General features: G+C 41.4%; 1 protein-coding gene across 4 annotated transcripts in view; it reads right to left on the bottom strand.

Moving 5' to 3' along the window:
* The window catches only part of LOC125902431 (dipeptidyl aminopeptidase-like protein 6), a 172081-nt gene that overhangs the window by 71701 nt on the left and 81992 nt on the right, over window positions 1-18388 (bottom strand). The window contains exon 1 of one of the 4 annotated variants that reach the window (XM_049598760.1): window positions 15412-15745. The exons of the other annotated variants lie outside the window; for them this stretch is intronic. Coding sequence (XP_049454717.1) covers window positions 15412-15468 — 57 coding nt within the window. The 5' untranslated portion in view covers window positions 15469-15745. Of the gene's footprint in view, window positions 1-15411; window positions 15746-18388 lie in introns of those variants that run through there. 4 annotated transcript variants of the gene reach the window in all.

The raw sequence follows: 18388 nt of genomic DNA on the forward strand, positions 1-18388 counted from the left end.
CACCTACTCAACCACAAATGAACAGAGAGCTCCAAACTCAGGCTGAATCCACTCACATAAAATGTATGAAAATCATCAACACCTCCGTTATTTCCAGCTAATCCGAACCTTAAAGAGACACTCAGAATCCAACTTCAGATTTCCCTGATGCTCAGCCTGTTAAAGTGTATCACAAAGTGAGCAGCTGTAAACTTTTGTATTCCCTGGATGCTGACCTTTTTATGAAGAGCTCTTAACGAGGCAAAAGCGCGTCTGTGTGCGGAAAGGAAATCTTGACCTTTGGCAGCGTTTTCAGACACGGTGAGATATTACTGGCTGTCTGCGTTAAGCCATCTCCTTCTGTTAGTCTGTGTGAAGAGCAGGCATGCATGCCGTACAGCTGATAACAATAAAAGCTGCATCAATAAATGAGAACTGGAGCCATTTTCACCCTCTTCTCCACAGACGCCGCATCTAAACAAGCCCTGTGCATCTCAGCACTGACGACTCTAAAGGGTAGAAAATCCCACGAGGGGAAGCAACATATTTTTTTCAATCCATTTGTTACTATTTTCATTCTATTTCCAGACAAAGGGGCTATAAGAATAAAGCATCTTTTAAGGTGAAGCTTCGTCTATCTCACCCCACTCTCTCTCTCTAATCCTCTCTCCCTCCCACTTTCTCTTTGTCTAACCATCTCTTTGTCTCTCTGCTCGCTGCTGAAGTGTGAAATGGATCTTTCCTGATCTCTGAGCACCTGGTTTCCAAGGGAACCAAGAGAGTCATTTGAGTCAGATTTGCAGTGAAGATGGTGCTGGCTGCTGTGCAGTACAGTGGGGACTAATATTACCACTGAGCATCATGTGGGAAATGTGACCGGGGGCTCATTCGAATTAACTCTGAAAACAAGACACTCAGATACGACAGGAGGGAACATATAGACATTTGAAACAAAAGCAAACTTCAGCGGTCTAGAGACATCGGACACTTGACACACGATATATCACTCCACTGTAATGCAGTCGCTGTCTGAGTACGAGTCAAACGCGAGAGTGAAGCAGTAGCCTTTGGACATGGGGGTAAACTTTTCCTGTGGAACCGCATCAATAAATCATGGGCATTCATGAGTGAGATTAAGAATTCATGCCAGCTGGCTTTTGGTTCATGGATAGTAGGGCATCAGCTTGTCTCTGTCTATCCAGCCTGTCTTTGTCCACTTTGGAAAATGTGGAGCACGAGGTTTACACTCAACTGAGGCGAGGCAAAGAAAACAAAATGTTGTCAGATGAAATGTTGCAACATGTGGATGTATTTGCTGATGAGAGATCACATCTGACAAGCAGAGGAACGCACAAAATTGTGGATGAATCATAAAACAAGCGTCCTCTACAGACTGAAGTGTACTGTAAACCAAATCACATACATCAACACCCCTGACTGGAAACACAATGGCTGTACTGAGCGTACATTTTTTACATTCAAAGCTTCTATTGAGGCTTTGGAAAAAGTTTTGAATGTCTGTCGTCATGGTAAATGATAACTGGACTGGCATTTGTATAGTGCCTTTCTCATCTTTCCACACTACATGTAACATTCACTCATTCACATATTAAGTCATATAATGGTGGCCAAGGCTACCAGACAAGGTGCAGCATGCTCATCAGTTACATACTGACATGTACTACCACACCAATGGCACAGCCTTGTTTTGTAATCACCCAAAAATAAATATTTTTAAAAATCCTCAATTGGAGTATTCGATTAAATGAGTTCATCTTTTTATTTTTAAATAAATCAACTTCTTTTCAAAACTGTAGTTGGTAATCAAAAAAAACAAAAAAAAAACAAAATAAATAACAACTGTCATATTTGTTGAAACCGTCATATGTACACAGTACTAAATCAGACAAAAAATCTGTCTCTGCCTACTCTTTGCCTTGTAGCACTCCTAACGGCATTACACCATGTGAACAAGAACAACTAATCAAACCTGAGGAGTCTCTAATTGGTCTCTAACGCAGCTGTCAATCAAATCAATCACTGCTTGAGGACTGCGGTCAAACTGTCAGACTCTGCAACGGTGATCAAATATGAATCTGTATTCTGTTGCTGCATTGCCTCTTTCTCACCTCAAATGTTTTCACAAACATATTTTAGTGTACTGTTGAGCTGTTAAATGAGAAGCTTGATCCAGCCAGTGGGTGGTGCCTGGTTTTGGTTCATCTGTTTTCAACATGGCAGCCAGGTCGCAAACTTTCTCATTTTACAGCTAAACAGTACACTTAAATATGTTTCTGGAAACATTTGAGGTGATGCAGTGACAGAATCAATTCATATTCAATCAGCGCTGCCTAGTCTGACAAATTGACTGCAGGTCACAAGCAATGATTAACGTGACTGACAGCTGCATTAGAGACTCCTCGGCTCTGATTGGTTGTATTTGTTCACGCGGGTTATCCCGGTCTTACTCTGAAGTCATCGAAATCCTACGCTTCAGACACTGACAAAAAAAGCCGTCCTGTAACATATGTATGATACATGGCCAGTCGCCGTTGTAGTTTAACAGTGCTTGGTGGCGTCACAGGAAAACATGGTGGAACAAGAACGAAACTTAAGGCAGCGTAAGTCTGGCTGGGGTGGGCAGGAAGGACGGGTGGATGGGTCCAACAAACACTGACTTTCACCTGGGAGAGTGGTGTTTGTGTCACGTGAGATTCTAAATTCAAACCCTGTTCTTTTTTCGTATACCCAACCATGTTTTAAATTTACTGTGAAAACGTAACTGTATTTTGAAAGAAGACGATGCATGTAACAAGCAGAACTTGACACAGCGTCCCAGAACGTCAAGAACCAATGCACCCAGGGTACCTTTCACATCGTACTTGGACGTGGAAAGTCCATGACCAAGCGTCAATATGTGATGAGGTCGGAGTGAGAATGTGTTGCAATAACAACACAATTAAATACAGGCATGTTCCTCCCTTTGTGCACGGCAAGCAAGAGAGCAATGAAAATTTTGTTTTCATGTGGTTAGATAAAAACATGTTGTGAATTTTAGAAATGGATATACCTTTACATCTCTTTGGACTTTACAGTGCTCTGGACAATCCTATGCAGCCACAACTAGCTCTACAAATAATGCTAATAATATAAGTATTCATCTGAAACTGTGTAGAAATACCAGCTTTAAACAGAATGAATGGACATGCAAAATAGATAAATGAATAAATAAAATAAAATATAAATGTATAAACTCAGCTTCAAACTATTCAGCACAGCACACTGAGGAAATGTATTGGAAGACAGTAAATGTATTCTGGTATATATTCTTTGTAAAAGTAATTTGCAGAAGTGTAGGAAGAGGCACGGAAGCAAAGGGGAGACAGAGTTTAGTTTCTGTTGCTCACGTAATGTGTAAGTTGACTCTTTGACTCTACTGGTTCTGAACACTTGTCTAACAGAAGAGGGATGAGGAGGCTCAGAAACATTATCATCACCTTCAAGTAAAGTTTGCTGTTACAGTACAACACCATCACCGGCTCACAAGTAGTGAAGCACTAAAAGCTAGAAGCTTCTGCAAAGCTCCATCTGGTCGCGAGCAAGTTGAGCAACTCTGCAATTCAGAGAGAGTCCAGCTCTAGCCACATTATAATTAATTGTAGGGGATGTAAAAGTTTCATGGATGAGTCATTATTGCTTCTTTGGCCACAGCACAAGCTGAAAACACAACTCTGACATAGTGTGAGTTAATATGAAGAACATGGTCGCAAACAGTTGCTTATTTAAACATCCAGGAGACACAAAGCGACATTAGCATTCATTTGGAGTTATGTTTGTTAATTAAAGTCAAACACTAACTTTCCCTCTGGATGTGTTTCGGTCTCCACAAACTCCTGAGGACAATATCTGGCTCCTAAACTGCTAAATGCACCGCTGTGTTTCCCAGCAAGTTGCTTACTTTGTGGTGCTGAGCAGCTACAGTGGATTTATCTATCAGGCTATTTTTCACTGAAAAAGCAGCTGCTGTTGGAAAAATGTAAATAAAACAGTGAAGTCACAGGCTGTAAAACCAAAACAATGAGCTGAAAGACGCTACAGTACAACTCTCCACAGAGCTGAGGGGATCTGGAGAGTCAGATGGGTTTCTTACTACGAGCAACTCCTATCACATCACACATATTGTTTTGACTCATTGTTTAAGGAGCTGTAAACAACATTCAGAGCATTATTATAGCAGCAAACAACTAATTACTATTTAAAGATACTGTGCAGTAATGGTGTCCTGAGAACAGAATGAAGTCATGCTCCCTCAGTGTGATGTAATGTTAATATGAGCTTCTCTGTTCTCTGCTGTGGTGGACAGTCCGTGGAGCATGTTAGTGCATGTGACTCCCTGTGTGTGTATGCCATTGATTAGCTAATCACCGCCACTTTGCACAGTGCTCACACCAACACATTCTCACTCTGACCTCACATATTCTTTCAAAATACACTTCCGTTTTCTCAGGAAATTTACTGTTTACATGCAGATTTTTTTCCCTTCAACAACTAACACACATGGTTGGGTTTCCGGAATAATATTGGGGTTTGGCTTTATAATCTTACAGAACGCTAACATGGCTCTCCTGGGTGAACGTCAGTGTTTGTTGGACCATCAACCACCCCTCCCATCCACCGTGTAGACTTTAGCTGCTTTAACTTTCATTCTTGTCCCGCCGCATTTCCCCCTGATGCCACCATGTGCTCTGAAACTATAATGGCGACCTGCCGCGTATCATGCCGTCGTTAAAGGATGGCTTTTTTCGTAAGTGTCGGACGCTGCAAGTCACTGCCCAAGCACCAGATTTCGATGAATTTGGAGTGAGATTGCATTGCTCACACTGACCCAATCACAAAAAAAAAAACATAGGGATGGGTACCGAGTTCGGTACTTTTATTGGTACTGACCGAATTACGTGAATCGATTCACGTAAAATCAAACAGTACCACATTTCGGTACCTGAATGCATCCTCGGGACTTCAAGAGTGGAGGAGTGACGTTTTCGCTGCCTATCGTGAACGCAGCATTGTACGCAGGAGAGCGTGATCACATCAGTGGCAGCTATCAGCAAAGCAGCATAGCTGAGAGAAAGAGGTCGAAGGTGTGGCTCCATATCTCAAAGTTTGATGCAGACTACGCTCGCTGCAATATTTGCGACACAAAATGCAAGGCCAGCTACGGAAATACCTCAAACCTGAGGAAGTGCCTGGTCAAGCACAAGGTGTTTTTAAAGGCTGACGACTCCACAGTATTTGATAGCCTGAAAGTTAAGGCTACTTCTCCCGGCGTTAGCACACCTGCAGCTAGCGGCTCGTCTTCATCTGCAGCCAGCATCGGGGCAGAAGAAGTGGGATTAACGTTCGATGATGACGACGGTGATTAAGCGGGGCATCAGCTACATCGGTTCCAGGTAATTAATAAGCTTAGTGATTAAGATGATTGGGCTTTGTTCTGGTCATTCTAACGTTAGCTTCGCATTTTAACTTGCCTTAGTTATCATTATCAGCTCGGTTCCTCGTATTCTCTAACTTTAACGTTACACTCACCCCACACACATTTTTCCCAGAGGGGAAAGAGGAGGAATAGGAGGTAGTAGGAGTGGGTTTATTTTGTGCAATAAAAAGAAATGCTGCATAGTCAATTATATAAGCTACCTTTTGATATTATGTTACAAACAGTGTTACATGTTGTTTTATCCTGTTTGATATTGAGAAATAAATGTTAGTTTTGACAAAAAAAAAAATTCTAAATGAAATATCCTTTCTTACCACACATACATGCAAAAAAAAAAACGTACCAAAAACAGGTACCGTTGCGTACCGGTACCGATTCCCAGGTACTGGGTATCGGTACCGTATCGGTTCAAATGTGAAAGTACCCATCCCTAATTGTACATGGACACATTACATTAGCACATTATCATGTAGTGCGTATGTTGAAAGTTTAAATTTTAAAAAAGCATTGGTAGATCTGTGGATAGGTTTATGCACAAAAACAGATAGTTATGTTTAGGAAAATGATACCAGGTTTTTGTGGCACTATCCCTGTTGGAAAAACAGCAACGTGTTGCTACAGGACACCCACATTTGGAGCCACTGGAAACAAAGCAATGACTCACTAAAAACAACCCGTTTTGTTCTGTGTTGGTCTTCAACAGTGGTCTACAGCTTGTCTAGCCTGGTGACACCATCCCCTCCACCTCCATATGACAAAGTCAGCTCATATACTACATCACCTCAGATATTATACCTATGAAATGTGTATGTGTAACAGGTTTGCAGAAATTTACAACATTTTCCGCTGGTGACATAACTGCTCATACAGCGGTCACCACTGATACCGGCACAGTGTTGTTGCAGAGGCATGGCGTAAATTCTCCCATTTTCCCTAGGTTAACACCATCAGCTCTGTCAGCACTGTTGCCATTGTTAGTACTATTTATTGAGTTAGCACTGTTAGCTGCTAGCCACCAGCTCAGCCACCTCCATGTGTGGGGTTGTGTGCAGACAGTGTCAGCTAAGACTATGAATCATATGCTTTATATATATCGCATACAGCCCCTTTAATATAGTGATTAGCGAAAATTTAAACATATACTTCTTTAAAACATATGAACTTTTTTGAATGAGAAACAGTAGTAACGGTGGTGGTGTTGGTTGCAGCAGTGTTACCAGCTGCACCACCGATATAAAGTTGAACTAAGTAAGAGGAAGTGCATTATGTTGTTTTTTTCAACACAAGTCAAAATAATATTAAATGATTTAGACCGCTGCCTTTTATGCCATTATCTGTTTTCACCTAGAAATAAATTATTCAATATGTGATAAGATGCTTTTTCTCCTCCGTGGCTCACACAGTTAAATTCTTCCAGTCAGCTACGGAGTTCTGTATGTTAACAATGTTAAATTAAATTACATCCAGTCAGCGTGTTTCATTTAAAAATACAATAAGTGTTGCATTTGTCTTATTGTCAGAACAGATACATTACCAGACTGGAGAAGGAGGCGCTCCAGGGGATCTATTCTATATCTTCTGTGAGTGTTTGTGTGTGTGTGTGTGTGTGTGTGTGTGTGTGTGTGTATTTGTCTGTATGTGTGTACTCATCTACATTTGGCTTCGAGACAAGTGGTAATCTCTAACATGTACACTGATGTCTTTTAGTACGTCTTAAAACAAGGGCGTTAAAGTCAACATGTGGACACATTTAGATGTACAAACTGACAAAATATATACAAAAACACACACAAGATGCAGTACAACATACCTGTCACCTGAGTGTTCACACCAGAAGTATATTTCCCCGTGCCGGTCATCAAGCAACACTGCACCTCTGCCTTTTTCTAATAACACATACAACTCTGTCTCTGACTGATTGTTTCTCTCCCTCTCTGTTTAGACACAACTGACAAATATGTATCATAAGTAAGCATGGGATGCATATTTTATCACTTAAAAAAATCAGATCATTTATATCATTATATAATCAGAGGCAGACTTTATTGATCCCCGAGGGGAAATTAAGATTTGTTACAGTTGTGCCGATGCAAAGAACAGAGAATTATAAGAAGTAAGACTGAGAATGAAATAAAAGAGCAATAAATAAAGTAGAAATGAACTGTGCATTAAAATTAAAATAAAATCTGCATTATTCTACTGTGTTTAACACTAGGATACTAAGATATAAAGATTAAGATAACAAAATAAAACATATATTGTCACTGTGCTGAGGCTGTGAGTGTGAAAATTTAACTACAATATACATCAGTAGAATAAACAACAATAGAATTAGAGTAAGTAATGTGCATTGTATGTTGAGTTAATATATACATTCAAGATGTTAAAATAATTGCACAGAATATTGCAGTATTGCAATATGTCCTTTATATCATTCTTCAGAGATTATCAGTGTGTTTTGTTGCCAGATTGGCTCACGGCTCGCAGAGGGAATAGTGCAGACAGCTAAAGTATCGCTGCAGATCGCAAACTGGTAGCATAGCTCAGGGCCGCAGCGCATCAGCGTGAAAAGAAGCAGGCAACACTCCATAGAAACCAGCACAATTCATGGTGCTTTCGTGTCCATTATAAACCCAGAATTTGGCTGTACTTGCAGGGCTTTGTGGTAAATGTTACAATCAGCATTTTAAGATGCGCACAATGACAATGCTAACATCTTAGTTGATTGTGTTGGCATGCTAATATTTGCTAATAAGCACCAAACACAAAATATAATTGAGGCTAATGAGATGGTCTTGGAGGCATTTGGTTATTAATGAAAGGTCATGAAAGACAAATTAAAATTTTGACCTGATAATGGGGGTGGATGAAAAGTCAGGGGATCACCAAAGTGATTATAATTCATCCTGCGGGGGACAGAAATGTCTCAACCAAATTTCATGACAATCCATCTGATAGCTGAACCACAAATGTCAACCTTGTGGCTAAAACCATCACAAGACACACACACACATTCTGTATCTGCAAGAACCTGAAATAAATATGCAAATACAGCAGGATCAAAGCTAAAAGGCTGCTTAATAGATCTCCTGCTTGACATTTAAAATACTCACTGTCTCACAATAGAAGGGACTAATTCTGCCATTAGAGCAGAGAGTCAACAAAAACAATTAGTTACATGATCGCAAAGCACTTTGCAAAATAATACAATATAACACTGCGCTGTCATTTTCCTCTGCAGCACTAGAACAAAATGTTTTCCAAATCCTGTTGCTGATTTGTGTAACAGCTCTGTCCTCCAACATTCAGCAGCAGGTGGGGGTGAGTCTTTCAAAACAGAAGCAAGTTTGAGAAGTTTGAAATGTCACTGTTTAGTGAAGCGATCACTGAGTCACTAATAAACTCCAAAGTAGCTGTTTTCTTGAATATTGCCTTTGTTTAATATTTGCAGACTGAGCGATGACACACACACACACATTCATGGGCCTGTGATTTGGCAAATATTCATCTGTAATGTTATCAAAACAAAGGAAACCAAAGCAAAGTGGCTTAGTGCTTTTGCAACAGAGTAACTATGGAGAGGCTTAGTGTGTTGCCGTAATTGAAAGCATGTTGACTTCCTGGGCGACCCTTCCTGAAGTTAATGGTTTAAAAGAATCCACAAAACAGATGGGAAGACAATCCATTGCAATCTGTGAATAAATAAACGAGAGATTAGAAGTGAGAATCTGCGGGAGGAGATCCATAAAAGTGGGAAGTGTGTCATTGTGACCAAAAAAAATAAATAAATACAAAAGATGAAGTGATCAGAAGATGTTTTCTAGGCTTTGTGTAGCTTTTCATTGGTCTTTGTACGAATTAATAACGTGCCGTACTGAGTGTGTGAAACTGGGAGGAAGATGAGAAAAGTAAAAATGAGGCTGTGTTATCGACAGGAAAAAGACAAGGCTGAGGAAAAGAAGTGTTTTCTCAGGAGGATATGAATTACCGCCTGCCTCTGGACAAAACTGGCACAGTATCTTTTAATCATCAGAGGAACTGTAGCGCACAACAACGTGACTGAAGTTGAATCACTCAAGAATGGATCAGTTGGAAATAACCCTCACCACTGTTTTCTCCTTCCGTTTTTTCTTTAAATAAATTGAACATTTCTCTCAAAATGTCCCTGAAAATTAAATCCATTTCGAGTTAAAGGAGAGATAAGAGACCTATTATCCTTTCAGAATAATTATGTGCAGACCAAATGCATCGAGAATGATTAAAGTTTCCGGGGAAACCAGAATTACTGCCTCACTGTTGTATTCCAACACAATCCAGTGAAGTCGCAGTTAACATCCATGTCTGTCCACATTCATATAATACATGTAATGGAGACTTTGGGGGGATTTAATAAAAGGTATTAAGTGAAAATTGGTGAAATGGAAGTTACCGCTATATTAACATGTGAGTAATTAAAGTGAGAAACACGCTATCTTCACTGAGAGACTTTTTACAGAACGGTAAAGAGGACTGATGGGAAGCTTCATCACGTGGTGCAACAACAATTACCCGATGCTCAGTGTCGGCAACATGAATGAGTTTGAGGTTGACTGCCAGAGAAACGGGACTGAAAACAAAGTTGTAACCTTGACAGTAGAAAATGCTTCACATATAGATGTTGCTATGAAGAAGCTACAAAAAATGCTTCACACAGATTTTCCCGCAGCAGCACAGAAGATCTTTACAAGATCTGAGACCCTGCGTCCTCATATGAGAATATCACATTTTGGGTTTACTGGTCCTTATACTTCATTCTACTTCACTGAGGCATGTTGTCCTCATTTGTGGACACTTTTTTGTGCCGTGTAGTGGTAGTAAAAGCACAAAACACTAATCCATGTGAAAACAAAATGGCAGCCATCTCTGCCAAGTCAGTCTGCAGCCGACTGCGAAACAAAAGTGGGCAAGGTACAAAAACCTGACAGTACAAGAACAGTAACAACCTAAGACGCTGTTTATTAGAAAGTACCCATCCATCCATTTTCATAACGCTTATCCTCTTGAGGGTCGCCGGGAGGCGGAGCCTATCCCAGCTGACATTGGGTGAGAGGCAGGGTACACCCTGGACAGGTCACCAGACTATCACAGGACTGACACATAGAGACAGACAACCATTCACGCTCACATTCACACCTAGGGACAATTTAGAGTCACCAATTAACCTGCATGTCTTTGGACTGTGGGAGGAAGCTGGAGCACCTGGAGGAAACCCACGCTGACACAAGGAGAACATGCGAACTCCACACAGAAGGGCTCCCTCCTGGGATCGAACCAGGAACCCTCTTGCTGTGAGGTGACAGTGCTAACCACCACACCACCGTGCCGCCCTAGAAAGTACCAGTTTGCAGATATTGGGAATTTTTCGCTTTATTATTGTTGACAATGTTTAGTTTTTTATACTTATCAGGTCCTAATGATCCCAAATAGCTAGGAGAAGTTGAAAATGCATACCAAACCAAAGTTCAGGTCTCAGGAGGATATCCAACCAAATGTCTCCAGCTCTGTTCCTGAGTTATGGCCAAAAACGTGTTTCGTGAGGTCACAGTGACCTTTGACCACCAAATTCTAATCAGCTCATCCTTGAGTCCAGTGTTGTTTGCTCAGGAAGGTTCCTAACTGGGTGAAATAACCAAGAAGTATTTAAGTGGCAGCCAAGATAAGAGCTGGTCAGATTCTATAAATTCTACGGGAAGGTGCTTCAATGCTTCCTTTCTTATCTCCTTTAGCATAGGGTACACGGGACCATCCTTTATGAAAGGACAGGAGATAATGCCGTCCCACAATTCCTTGCAGCAGCAACATTAAAAGTGACACACTATTCAGCCATTCATTAAAACAAAGGCCGTGCCTATCTTGCATAAGTGACACAATTATTTTTATGTTATCACTCTAATTAGGATTCATGTGGATAAATATGAGTGGACAGGAAGGTGAGCACAAGGAAGTACTCTCAATGTGACAACCATTTCATTTCACTTTTGTGACTGGTAGCTTATATTCCTCTTTTTATTTTCATTCCAACTTTGGTAATGAAGTTATTTAAAAAGTATCTAAGATATGATTTTCGGAACATTGCAGTTAGGGCTGCCCCCTAAGAGTCAACCAAACGATCGTCGACCAGAAAGTCGGCAAAATTTCATTGGTCTATTAGTCACAAAAACTGACAAACAAACAAACAAATGTGAAGCTCTATTAGGAGCTGCACCTCGTCAGAATAAATCAAAACCTATATGACTGGACCATGTGGGAATTTAATTTGAAAGGACAGACACAGGAAGTGTCCATGCTGAGCAGTCAGACAGGAGTCAGGTTAATTTCCAGGGCTGGTACCTGCAGTTATTCCACAGGATAGTTAATAACATGTCGGGCAGGAAATCCAAAGTGTGGGATCATTTTGAGAAGGTGAAGGACGAACCCAAGGTGATATGTAAACTCATCTTCATTGGTCGACTACAAACATGACGTATCATCTGAAACATGGAAGTAGCTACATGCCCATTAGCCCACGGCGTCATTAACAGGCGGCTCGCTCAGTGTGTGACGTGCACTTGGAGATAAAATATAGGCCTATATTAATGAAGGTTCATTAGTACGGTTTGTATTTCTCTGTAATGTAGCACAGTGTTAACAATGTTACTGATACTATTCTTTCTCACACCTTCAACTCAAACCATTGTGTTGCCCCGCCCAAAATATATGATTTAATTATCAAATTAATATCGTAAACATCCGGGTGACTCATCGACTAGTGGCCCTAAATGATGACTGTTGGTCGACTAGGAAAATTCTTAGTCGGGGGCAGCCCTAGCTCATATAAGCTCACACCAAACAAGTTCAACCAATGATATCATGGTGTCCACTCGTCCATCTGCAACCCTTAGCCACACAGAACTAAGATTCAGTTAGCCAGCTAGCACCAGAGTGCCATGTCGGTGTGCCCTCGAGTGACCGCCACTTAAACCTTGTTCAGTTTCCCAAAGATATCATAGTTACAGGCCTGCTTGCTAACACACAAATTAAGTGACACAAGAATATATTAGCATAAAATTAACTTATAAACAGCTTAACAGCGAGGAATGCCCACCAGCGCGGAAGAGCAACAACACGTGGAAGATGACAATGAGTGCAGCCATTCAGACAGCTCCACCTTGACTCATAGAAAATAAAAGCTTAGTTTAGTTTATGTTTAAGTACATGGGATTCATAGTTGTTGTTTTTTACCATGGTATCAAATTGGGTATTGAAGAATCGTAGAATTTCACTGGCATTGGTATCGACTACTAAACTTCTGGGATTATGACATGCCTAGTTCTTTTTCATTCTCCTTAACATCCGTCCTTGATTGCATCATGTTTTCCATCAAGGTAAAAAAAAAAAAAAAAAAAAAGTCTTTAGGAAAAGACATCAGACGTAACTTTTCGACTATATGACCACAGCCCAAGTGGACGTTTGTGCCAGACAGAATGAAATTCCCCCCAGGCATTGACATCACACTCATGAGAATGATATGGATGTGACCTTGAACTTTGACCACCATAATCTAACCGCTTCATCCTTGAGTCCAAGTGGACGTTTGTGCCAAATTTGAATAAATTCCCTTCAGGCTTTCCTCAGATATCACATTCACAGTAATGGGACTGACGGGCCCGCTGAAAACATAATGGCTCCCGTCACGGCTGTTGCCAGTGCAGAAGCATAACAATCACAAAACCGTTCAAACTGAATTTAATCACAGCCGAGCCTCCCCATCTCATCCATTATATAACAAGTCTTCTTATACTGCAGGAGTCACCTTTGATCCCCCTTAGTCTGCTTCAGGTGCTCATGTTTTAAATGACAGTGCGTCTCCCCTGCTGCTGGGAATGAGATACAGTAAAAGTGGATGCTACCTTGAACAAGACAATGACCTAGAGTTGAAAAGCGGCGAGTACAGTAATGGAGGCGATACAATCATAAACAACAAACACTGTGTGGTGGCAATCTCTGTACGCCTTTAAAGCATCACCATCAGCAACAATGTGAGGGGCTGTTTGGTGTGGTGCTAAACAAGAGAGACCGACAGTGATGCCATATGAGATAGAGAATATGGAGGTGCATTTGCTGAGCCTGTAACGACTGCCCTAATGAACACAACAGCGTTTTTAAATGGAGAAGAAGATAAGATAGCATGAATTTATTCGCCTATATTCTCAGATTCAAGCCGGATAAAAAGCCAAGTGCAACACATTGCCCAACTGCGTTAAAACCTCCACTGTCAGCAGCAGTGAGGAGCTGGAGTTCAAATCTCAGATGTGCTTCTTAGCTACACGGCACTTCCTGGGCTCTGATACTCTCATCTCTCTCTGCCTCTGTCTCCGCATCATTAAAGAGTAGACGCACAGGCTGGCATTTGCATTTGAAACTGATATTACCAACGAGCAAGGTCACTGTTGAAGCTGTGGCGTCAGGGAAGGGTGGGGGGGGGGGGTGGGGGGGTATATTTTCCAGCTCCACATCCAACAGGAAATAGCATTGTTTGTATAAAGTGTGCAGAGTGAAAAGAAGAAACGAGGTCGATGTTGGCCACTAATGAAAAGCGAATAAAGATGCATTCCTTCCTTTTCATGCAAAGATGAAATGATTGCTGCACGTGTATCATGATAACTGTGTATTATGTCGTGCATTATGATGAGCATATGTGCATTTCACTCGTTCTGAGCTTCCTTTTTCTCGAGTCTGACATCCAATTTCCTCTCAGCCTTCAAAAGATGCTCATGCTTCCTTTTTTGTTTTGTTTTTCTCCCCCTGATCTGAACATGGTTAAGGATCTGCTGTTCTGCTGTCGACTCTGCACTCCCGCTTTCATAAATGTATGAATAGGACACAAAAAATAAACACTTTAAACTTAAAATATTCAAAAGGTGCTGGCTGCATTCAAGGCGTAAGAAAGAGATGCTCATGCAGACGAGAAAAGTGCACAAGGAGGCGAGAAACACTGAAATGCAGGTGATGTTCTTCATATTCCTCCCACTTTGAGAAATATCAAACTTAATTATAACCTGGCCATGCAAAAAAAAATATGTATACCAGAGAACCTTCGCCTCAGCTGATGAAATGACCTGTTTTTTCTTTAAAATTCTCACATATTCACGCAGCTTTTGAAAAAAAAAATACCCTGTTAGAGCCTAATACTTCAACAATCAACACCTGTTATGTCACCAGATTTACTGTCAAGATGTTCTCACTCCATGCAAGCAAACATGAGCATATTCCTGTGAAGCACCTTTCAACCTAAATTATGGTATCACTGCGAGGGGGGCTCGGTTATGTAAACCCAGAAGTGGATCGTGCCATAACATCACTTCGCAGCGTTCCCTATGGCCTCATATGGAGCACAATTTAAACCCAATGAGTTGACAGAACAATGCAGAGCAATTAACACCCACTCTCTTGTCTTTTCTCTCCCATACACATAAACAAAGCTTGGGGTTTTTTTGCCTTTTGTTTTGGCTGCAAACTTGATCACCAAAAATGAGATTCTGTTCCTGAAGCCAAAAGAGAAGAATAATGTTTATTATCAGACTTGTCACAAAGTCAAACTGAAAACAGGACACCACACAGGCTGTTATGGTATAGCTGCTGCTGCACCTGTGGGCTCTGGCTCACAATAGGAGTTCATTAAATATTTAGGCACAAGTTTAGAAGTTGGTGCATACATTCAAACTGCAATATTTCAAGACAGGAAATGAAACACACACACACACAAAGTCGAACAGACAGAGTGTTAAAAATGGAAACCAAGCTGTGAATATGCTGTGTAAAATCAGCTGCTCCTACATGCGTGCGTTAGGAGACATCACGCCAAACGCGCGGAAATTACACGAACACAAGCGGGCACGACAGCTCGTCTGAAGTCCTACCTGATCCTGCTGCTGAGCCGCTTTCACCGGCCCGTTCGCGTCTTTTCCAGAAGTCATGACGGTAAATAAAAGAGCGGAGCGAGGAAGGAAGGAGGGAGGAAGAAGAGGAGCGCGCCGGCGTCCGCTGTTGACAGGTGCAGAATAATGAAGCGGAGGGAGAGACGCAGAGAGACAGAGAGGAGGAGAGGGAGAGAGAGGGAGAGAGAGGCGTACAAAGTGTTCAAGGATATCAAGTGATTTGCCAGAATAATGGAGAGACCGTGGGTGCAGACAGCGCAGGGTTCAGCTGATGTGCTGGAAACTGTGGACGGCTGCGATGTGGGAGGTTCAGTTTGCCTGGCAGAGTGGCGGTGTCACCACCCCGCAGCTCAATGGGCTCCGGAAAACTCACACCTGGTGTTAGTCTTGAATTTGCGCTGTTTCGGCACTCAGACGCACTTTATTTGGAGAGATGGAGGATTATTCATCCTTTCAGCAATAATAAACAAATGCAACTGCAAGTTATTTTCTTCATTATCTTCAAAAATGTGTATTTCACAGCAGAGCACAGTAATTAGACCCGAGTAGAAGCCAAAAAGAAGCAAAAACTCAAGTAAAATTACTTCATTAGCAAAACTTGGCAGCTCCAGGCGGTGCAAAAGTCTTCTCTGCAGTCCAATCTGAAACTGCAACCGTTTCCATTTTTGCCTCTCTTTTCTTTCCCCCTCCTCCTCTCTTCCACCATAATGAAAAGGAGAGCTCAAGGTTTTGTCCTTCCACCTGCACCTATATTTAGTTTTGTACCAGGCTCCACTTCCTGCTGCTCAGCTCCGCGCTTGCAGCAACTGATAATATGGAGACCTGTCAGTTCGGATCAGATCACTGTGGGGGCACTCATTACTGGCAAGTCCATTACACAGGAAATGGAAACAGGAATCAATGCAAGAAGAACAAAATACTTTCAAGTATCAGTGGAGTTCTTTTCGGGGGTGATTTTTTTTTTTTTTTTTTTTTTTTTTTTTATCTTGCTTAAGTTAAAGGGATACTAAGCCAATCTTCAATCAGCTTTGTATCCTAACAATGTGGGTAATATGAAGTGGGAAGTGTGGTGAACTTCCCTCCATCTTACCAGCGCCCAGATCTGCCTGCTTATCCTCCAGCTCAAATCCACTGGAACTGATACTTCCACATTTTCTTATGCCAGCCACCATGGACATAAAGAGTACAGAAGTGGATCTAGACAGAGACTCCTCCTGTCAAAGTCACCAAACTCAGATCAAACTGTAAATCCAGGCAGTGCTGATTAAATATAAACCAAGATTGTGTTTCTGGATATTATTTCTCACCTTAAATGTTTTCAGAAACATATTTCAGTGCACTGCTTAGCTGTTGTTTGAGTTTGTCAACAGCCAGCTGCCATATTGTTTAATGTGGAAAAACTACCAAGCTCATGTTACGTCACCCACCAGCAGGAGCATTTGCAGAGTGCTGCAGGGACGACATTTATGTGCAGCCTGACACAAATTCAACATTGCCCTGGATCCTTTTTATCAAAAAGCAAACGGAAGTTTTCCATTGGATTTTGGATTGTTGCAGAAAAAAAGCTCTGCGGCTCTGCGATACTTAGACGATTTGTTCAGCAGGATTATCTTCACAAATGAGTATCATTTTTATGATTTTTTTGCATTGTATATGTAAATGCCAAAAGTAAAAAGGGCTATAACTAAACAACTTTATTGCCTCATGGCTTATTGTCACCATGCAACCCGGTCTCACTCCGAAGTCGCCGAAATCTGGCGCTTGGGCAGTGACTTGCAGCGTCCGACACTGATGGAAAAAGCCGTCTTTTAACGTCGGCATGATACGCAGCTGGTCGCTTTTACAATATAACACGGTCGGTGGCGTTGGGGGGAACGCAGCAGGACAAGAACAAAAGTAAATGCAACAAAAGTCAGAGTAGGGTGGGTGGGATCAGTGGTGTATGGGTCCAACAAACACGCTCGCTTCCCCTAAGGTTATAAAGCCAAACCCTGTTCTTTTTTCCAAAACCTAACCACGTGCGTTAGTTGCTGAAGGAAAAAAAAAAAGTCAATACATGTTGTTGTACGGCTGTAGTGTTAATTTTGAAAGAGACTGTATGTAAATGATAAATTTCCTGTGAAAATGGAAGTGTATTTTGAAAGAAGACAATGCATGTAACAGGTAGGACTTGATGATATGCCGATATGTGATGAGGTCGAAGTGAGAATGTGTTGCACCACCACAACAAGCCGTGTTGGGCATGATGACGACGTTCCGTAGTCTCTTTTGGCCTCTTCTTAGCAAGTGTCTTTTTTTTTAAGATACATTAAAGCTTCAAAATTCACGAGTGGGGTATTGACTCATTTATTTTATGTCGCAGAACAAAACGTAAAAGTCTCTTAAGTTTGTGTTAACCACACACCTTATTTTATACATCTAAAACCCACTGACTTTGACACAAGGGGACTGAGAGTGCTAAAATGCTAATTAACTTCCAGGTTTTAGGACTCATTCCTGCACTACTTTATTGGTCTGGTGCTGTGCAATGCATCCTGGTAGTTATAGGTTTTCTACCTCTTGAGCAAAAGCAAATGTCACAGCCCTTTTCTGTTGTCTTCTCTGGTCATATAGCACTCATTTGCATCTTTCTTCTGCACAGGCTGCCTAGTTTTATAAAGACCATGTTTTTCCGCAGTGAAATACTTCCTTAAGTTAGGAGTACATGCATGACTGACAATGTTCTGTGCATTGGCGTTTAGGGAGGAGGAGAGTTAAGATTTGCATATCCATACCCATAACAATTATATTCACTTCACTATATTGTATGCCAATGCTGCTGTATTGTCTGCCAATAAAACAAAGGGCTGCTGCTGGCCTGGCTCTTGAGAAGCAGTGCTACCGTCCTCCCACATAGAGCAGAAATAGTTCCAGTTCCTAACAAATCATTGTTTGTGCGGTAACTCTCTCACCGTGTGTC

The sequence above is a fragment of the Epinephelus fuscoguttatus genome, linkage group LG15 (assembly GCF_011397635.1).
Source record: "Epinephelus fuscoguttatus linkage group LG15, E.fuscoguttatus.final_Chr_v1".
NCBI classification, from domain to species: domain Eukaryota; kingdom Metazoa; phylum Chordata; class Actinopteri; order Perciformes; family Serranidae; genus Epinephelus; species Epinephelus fuscoguttatus.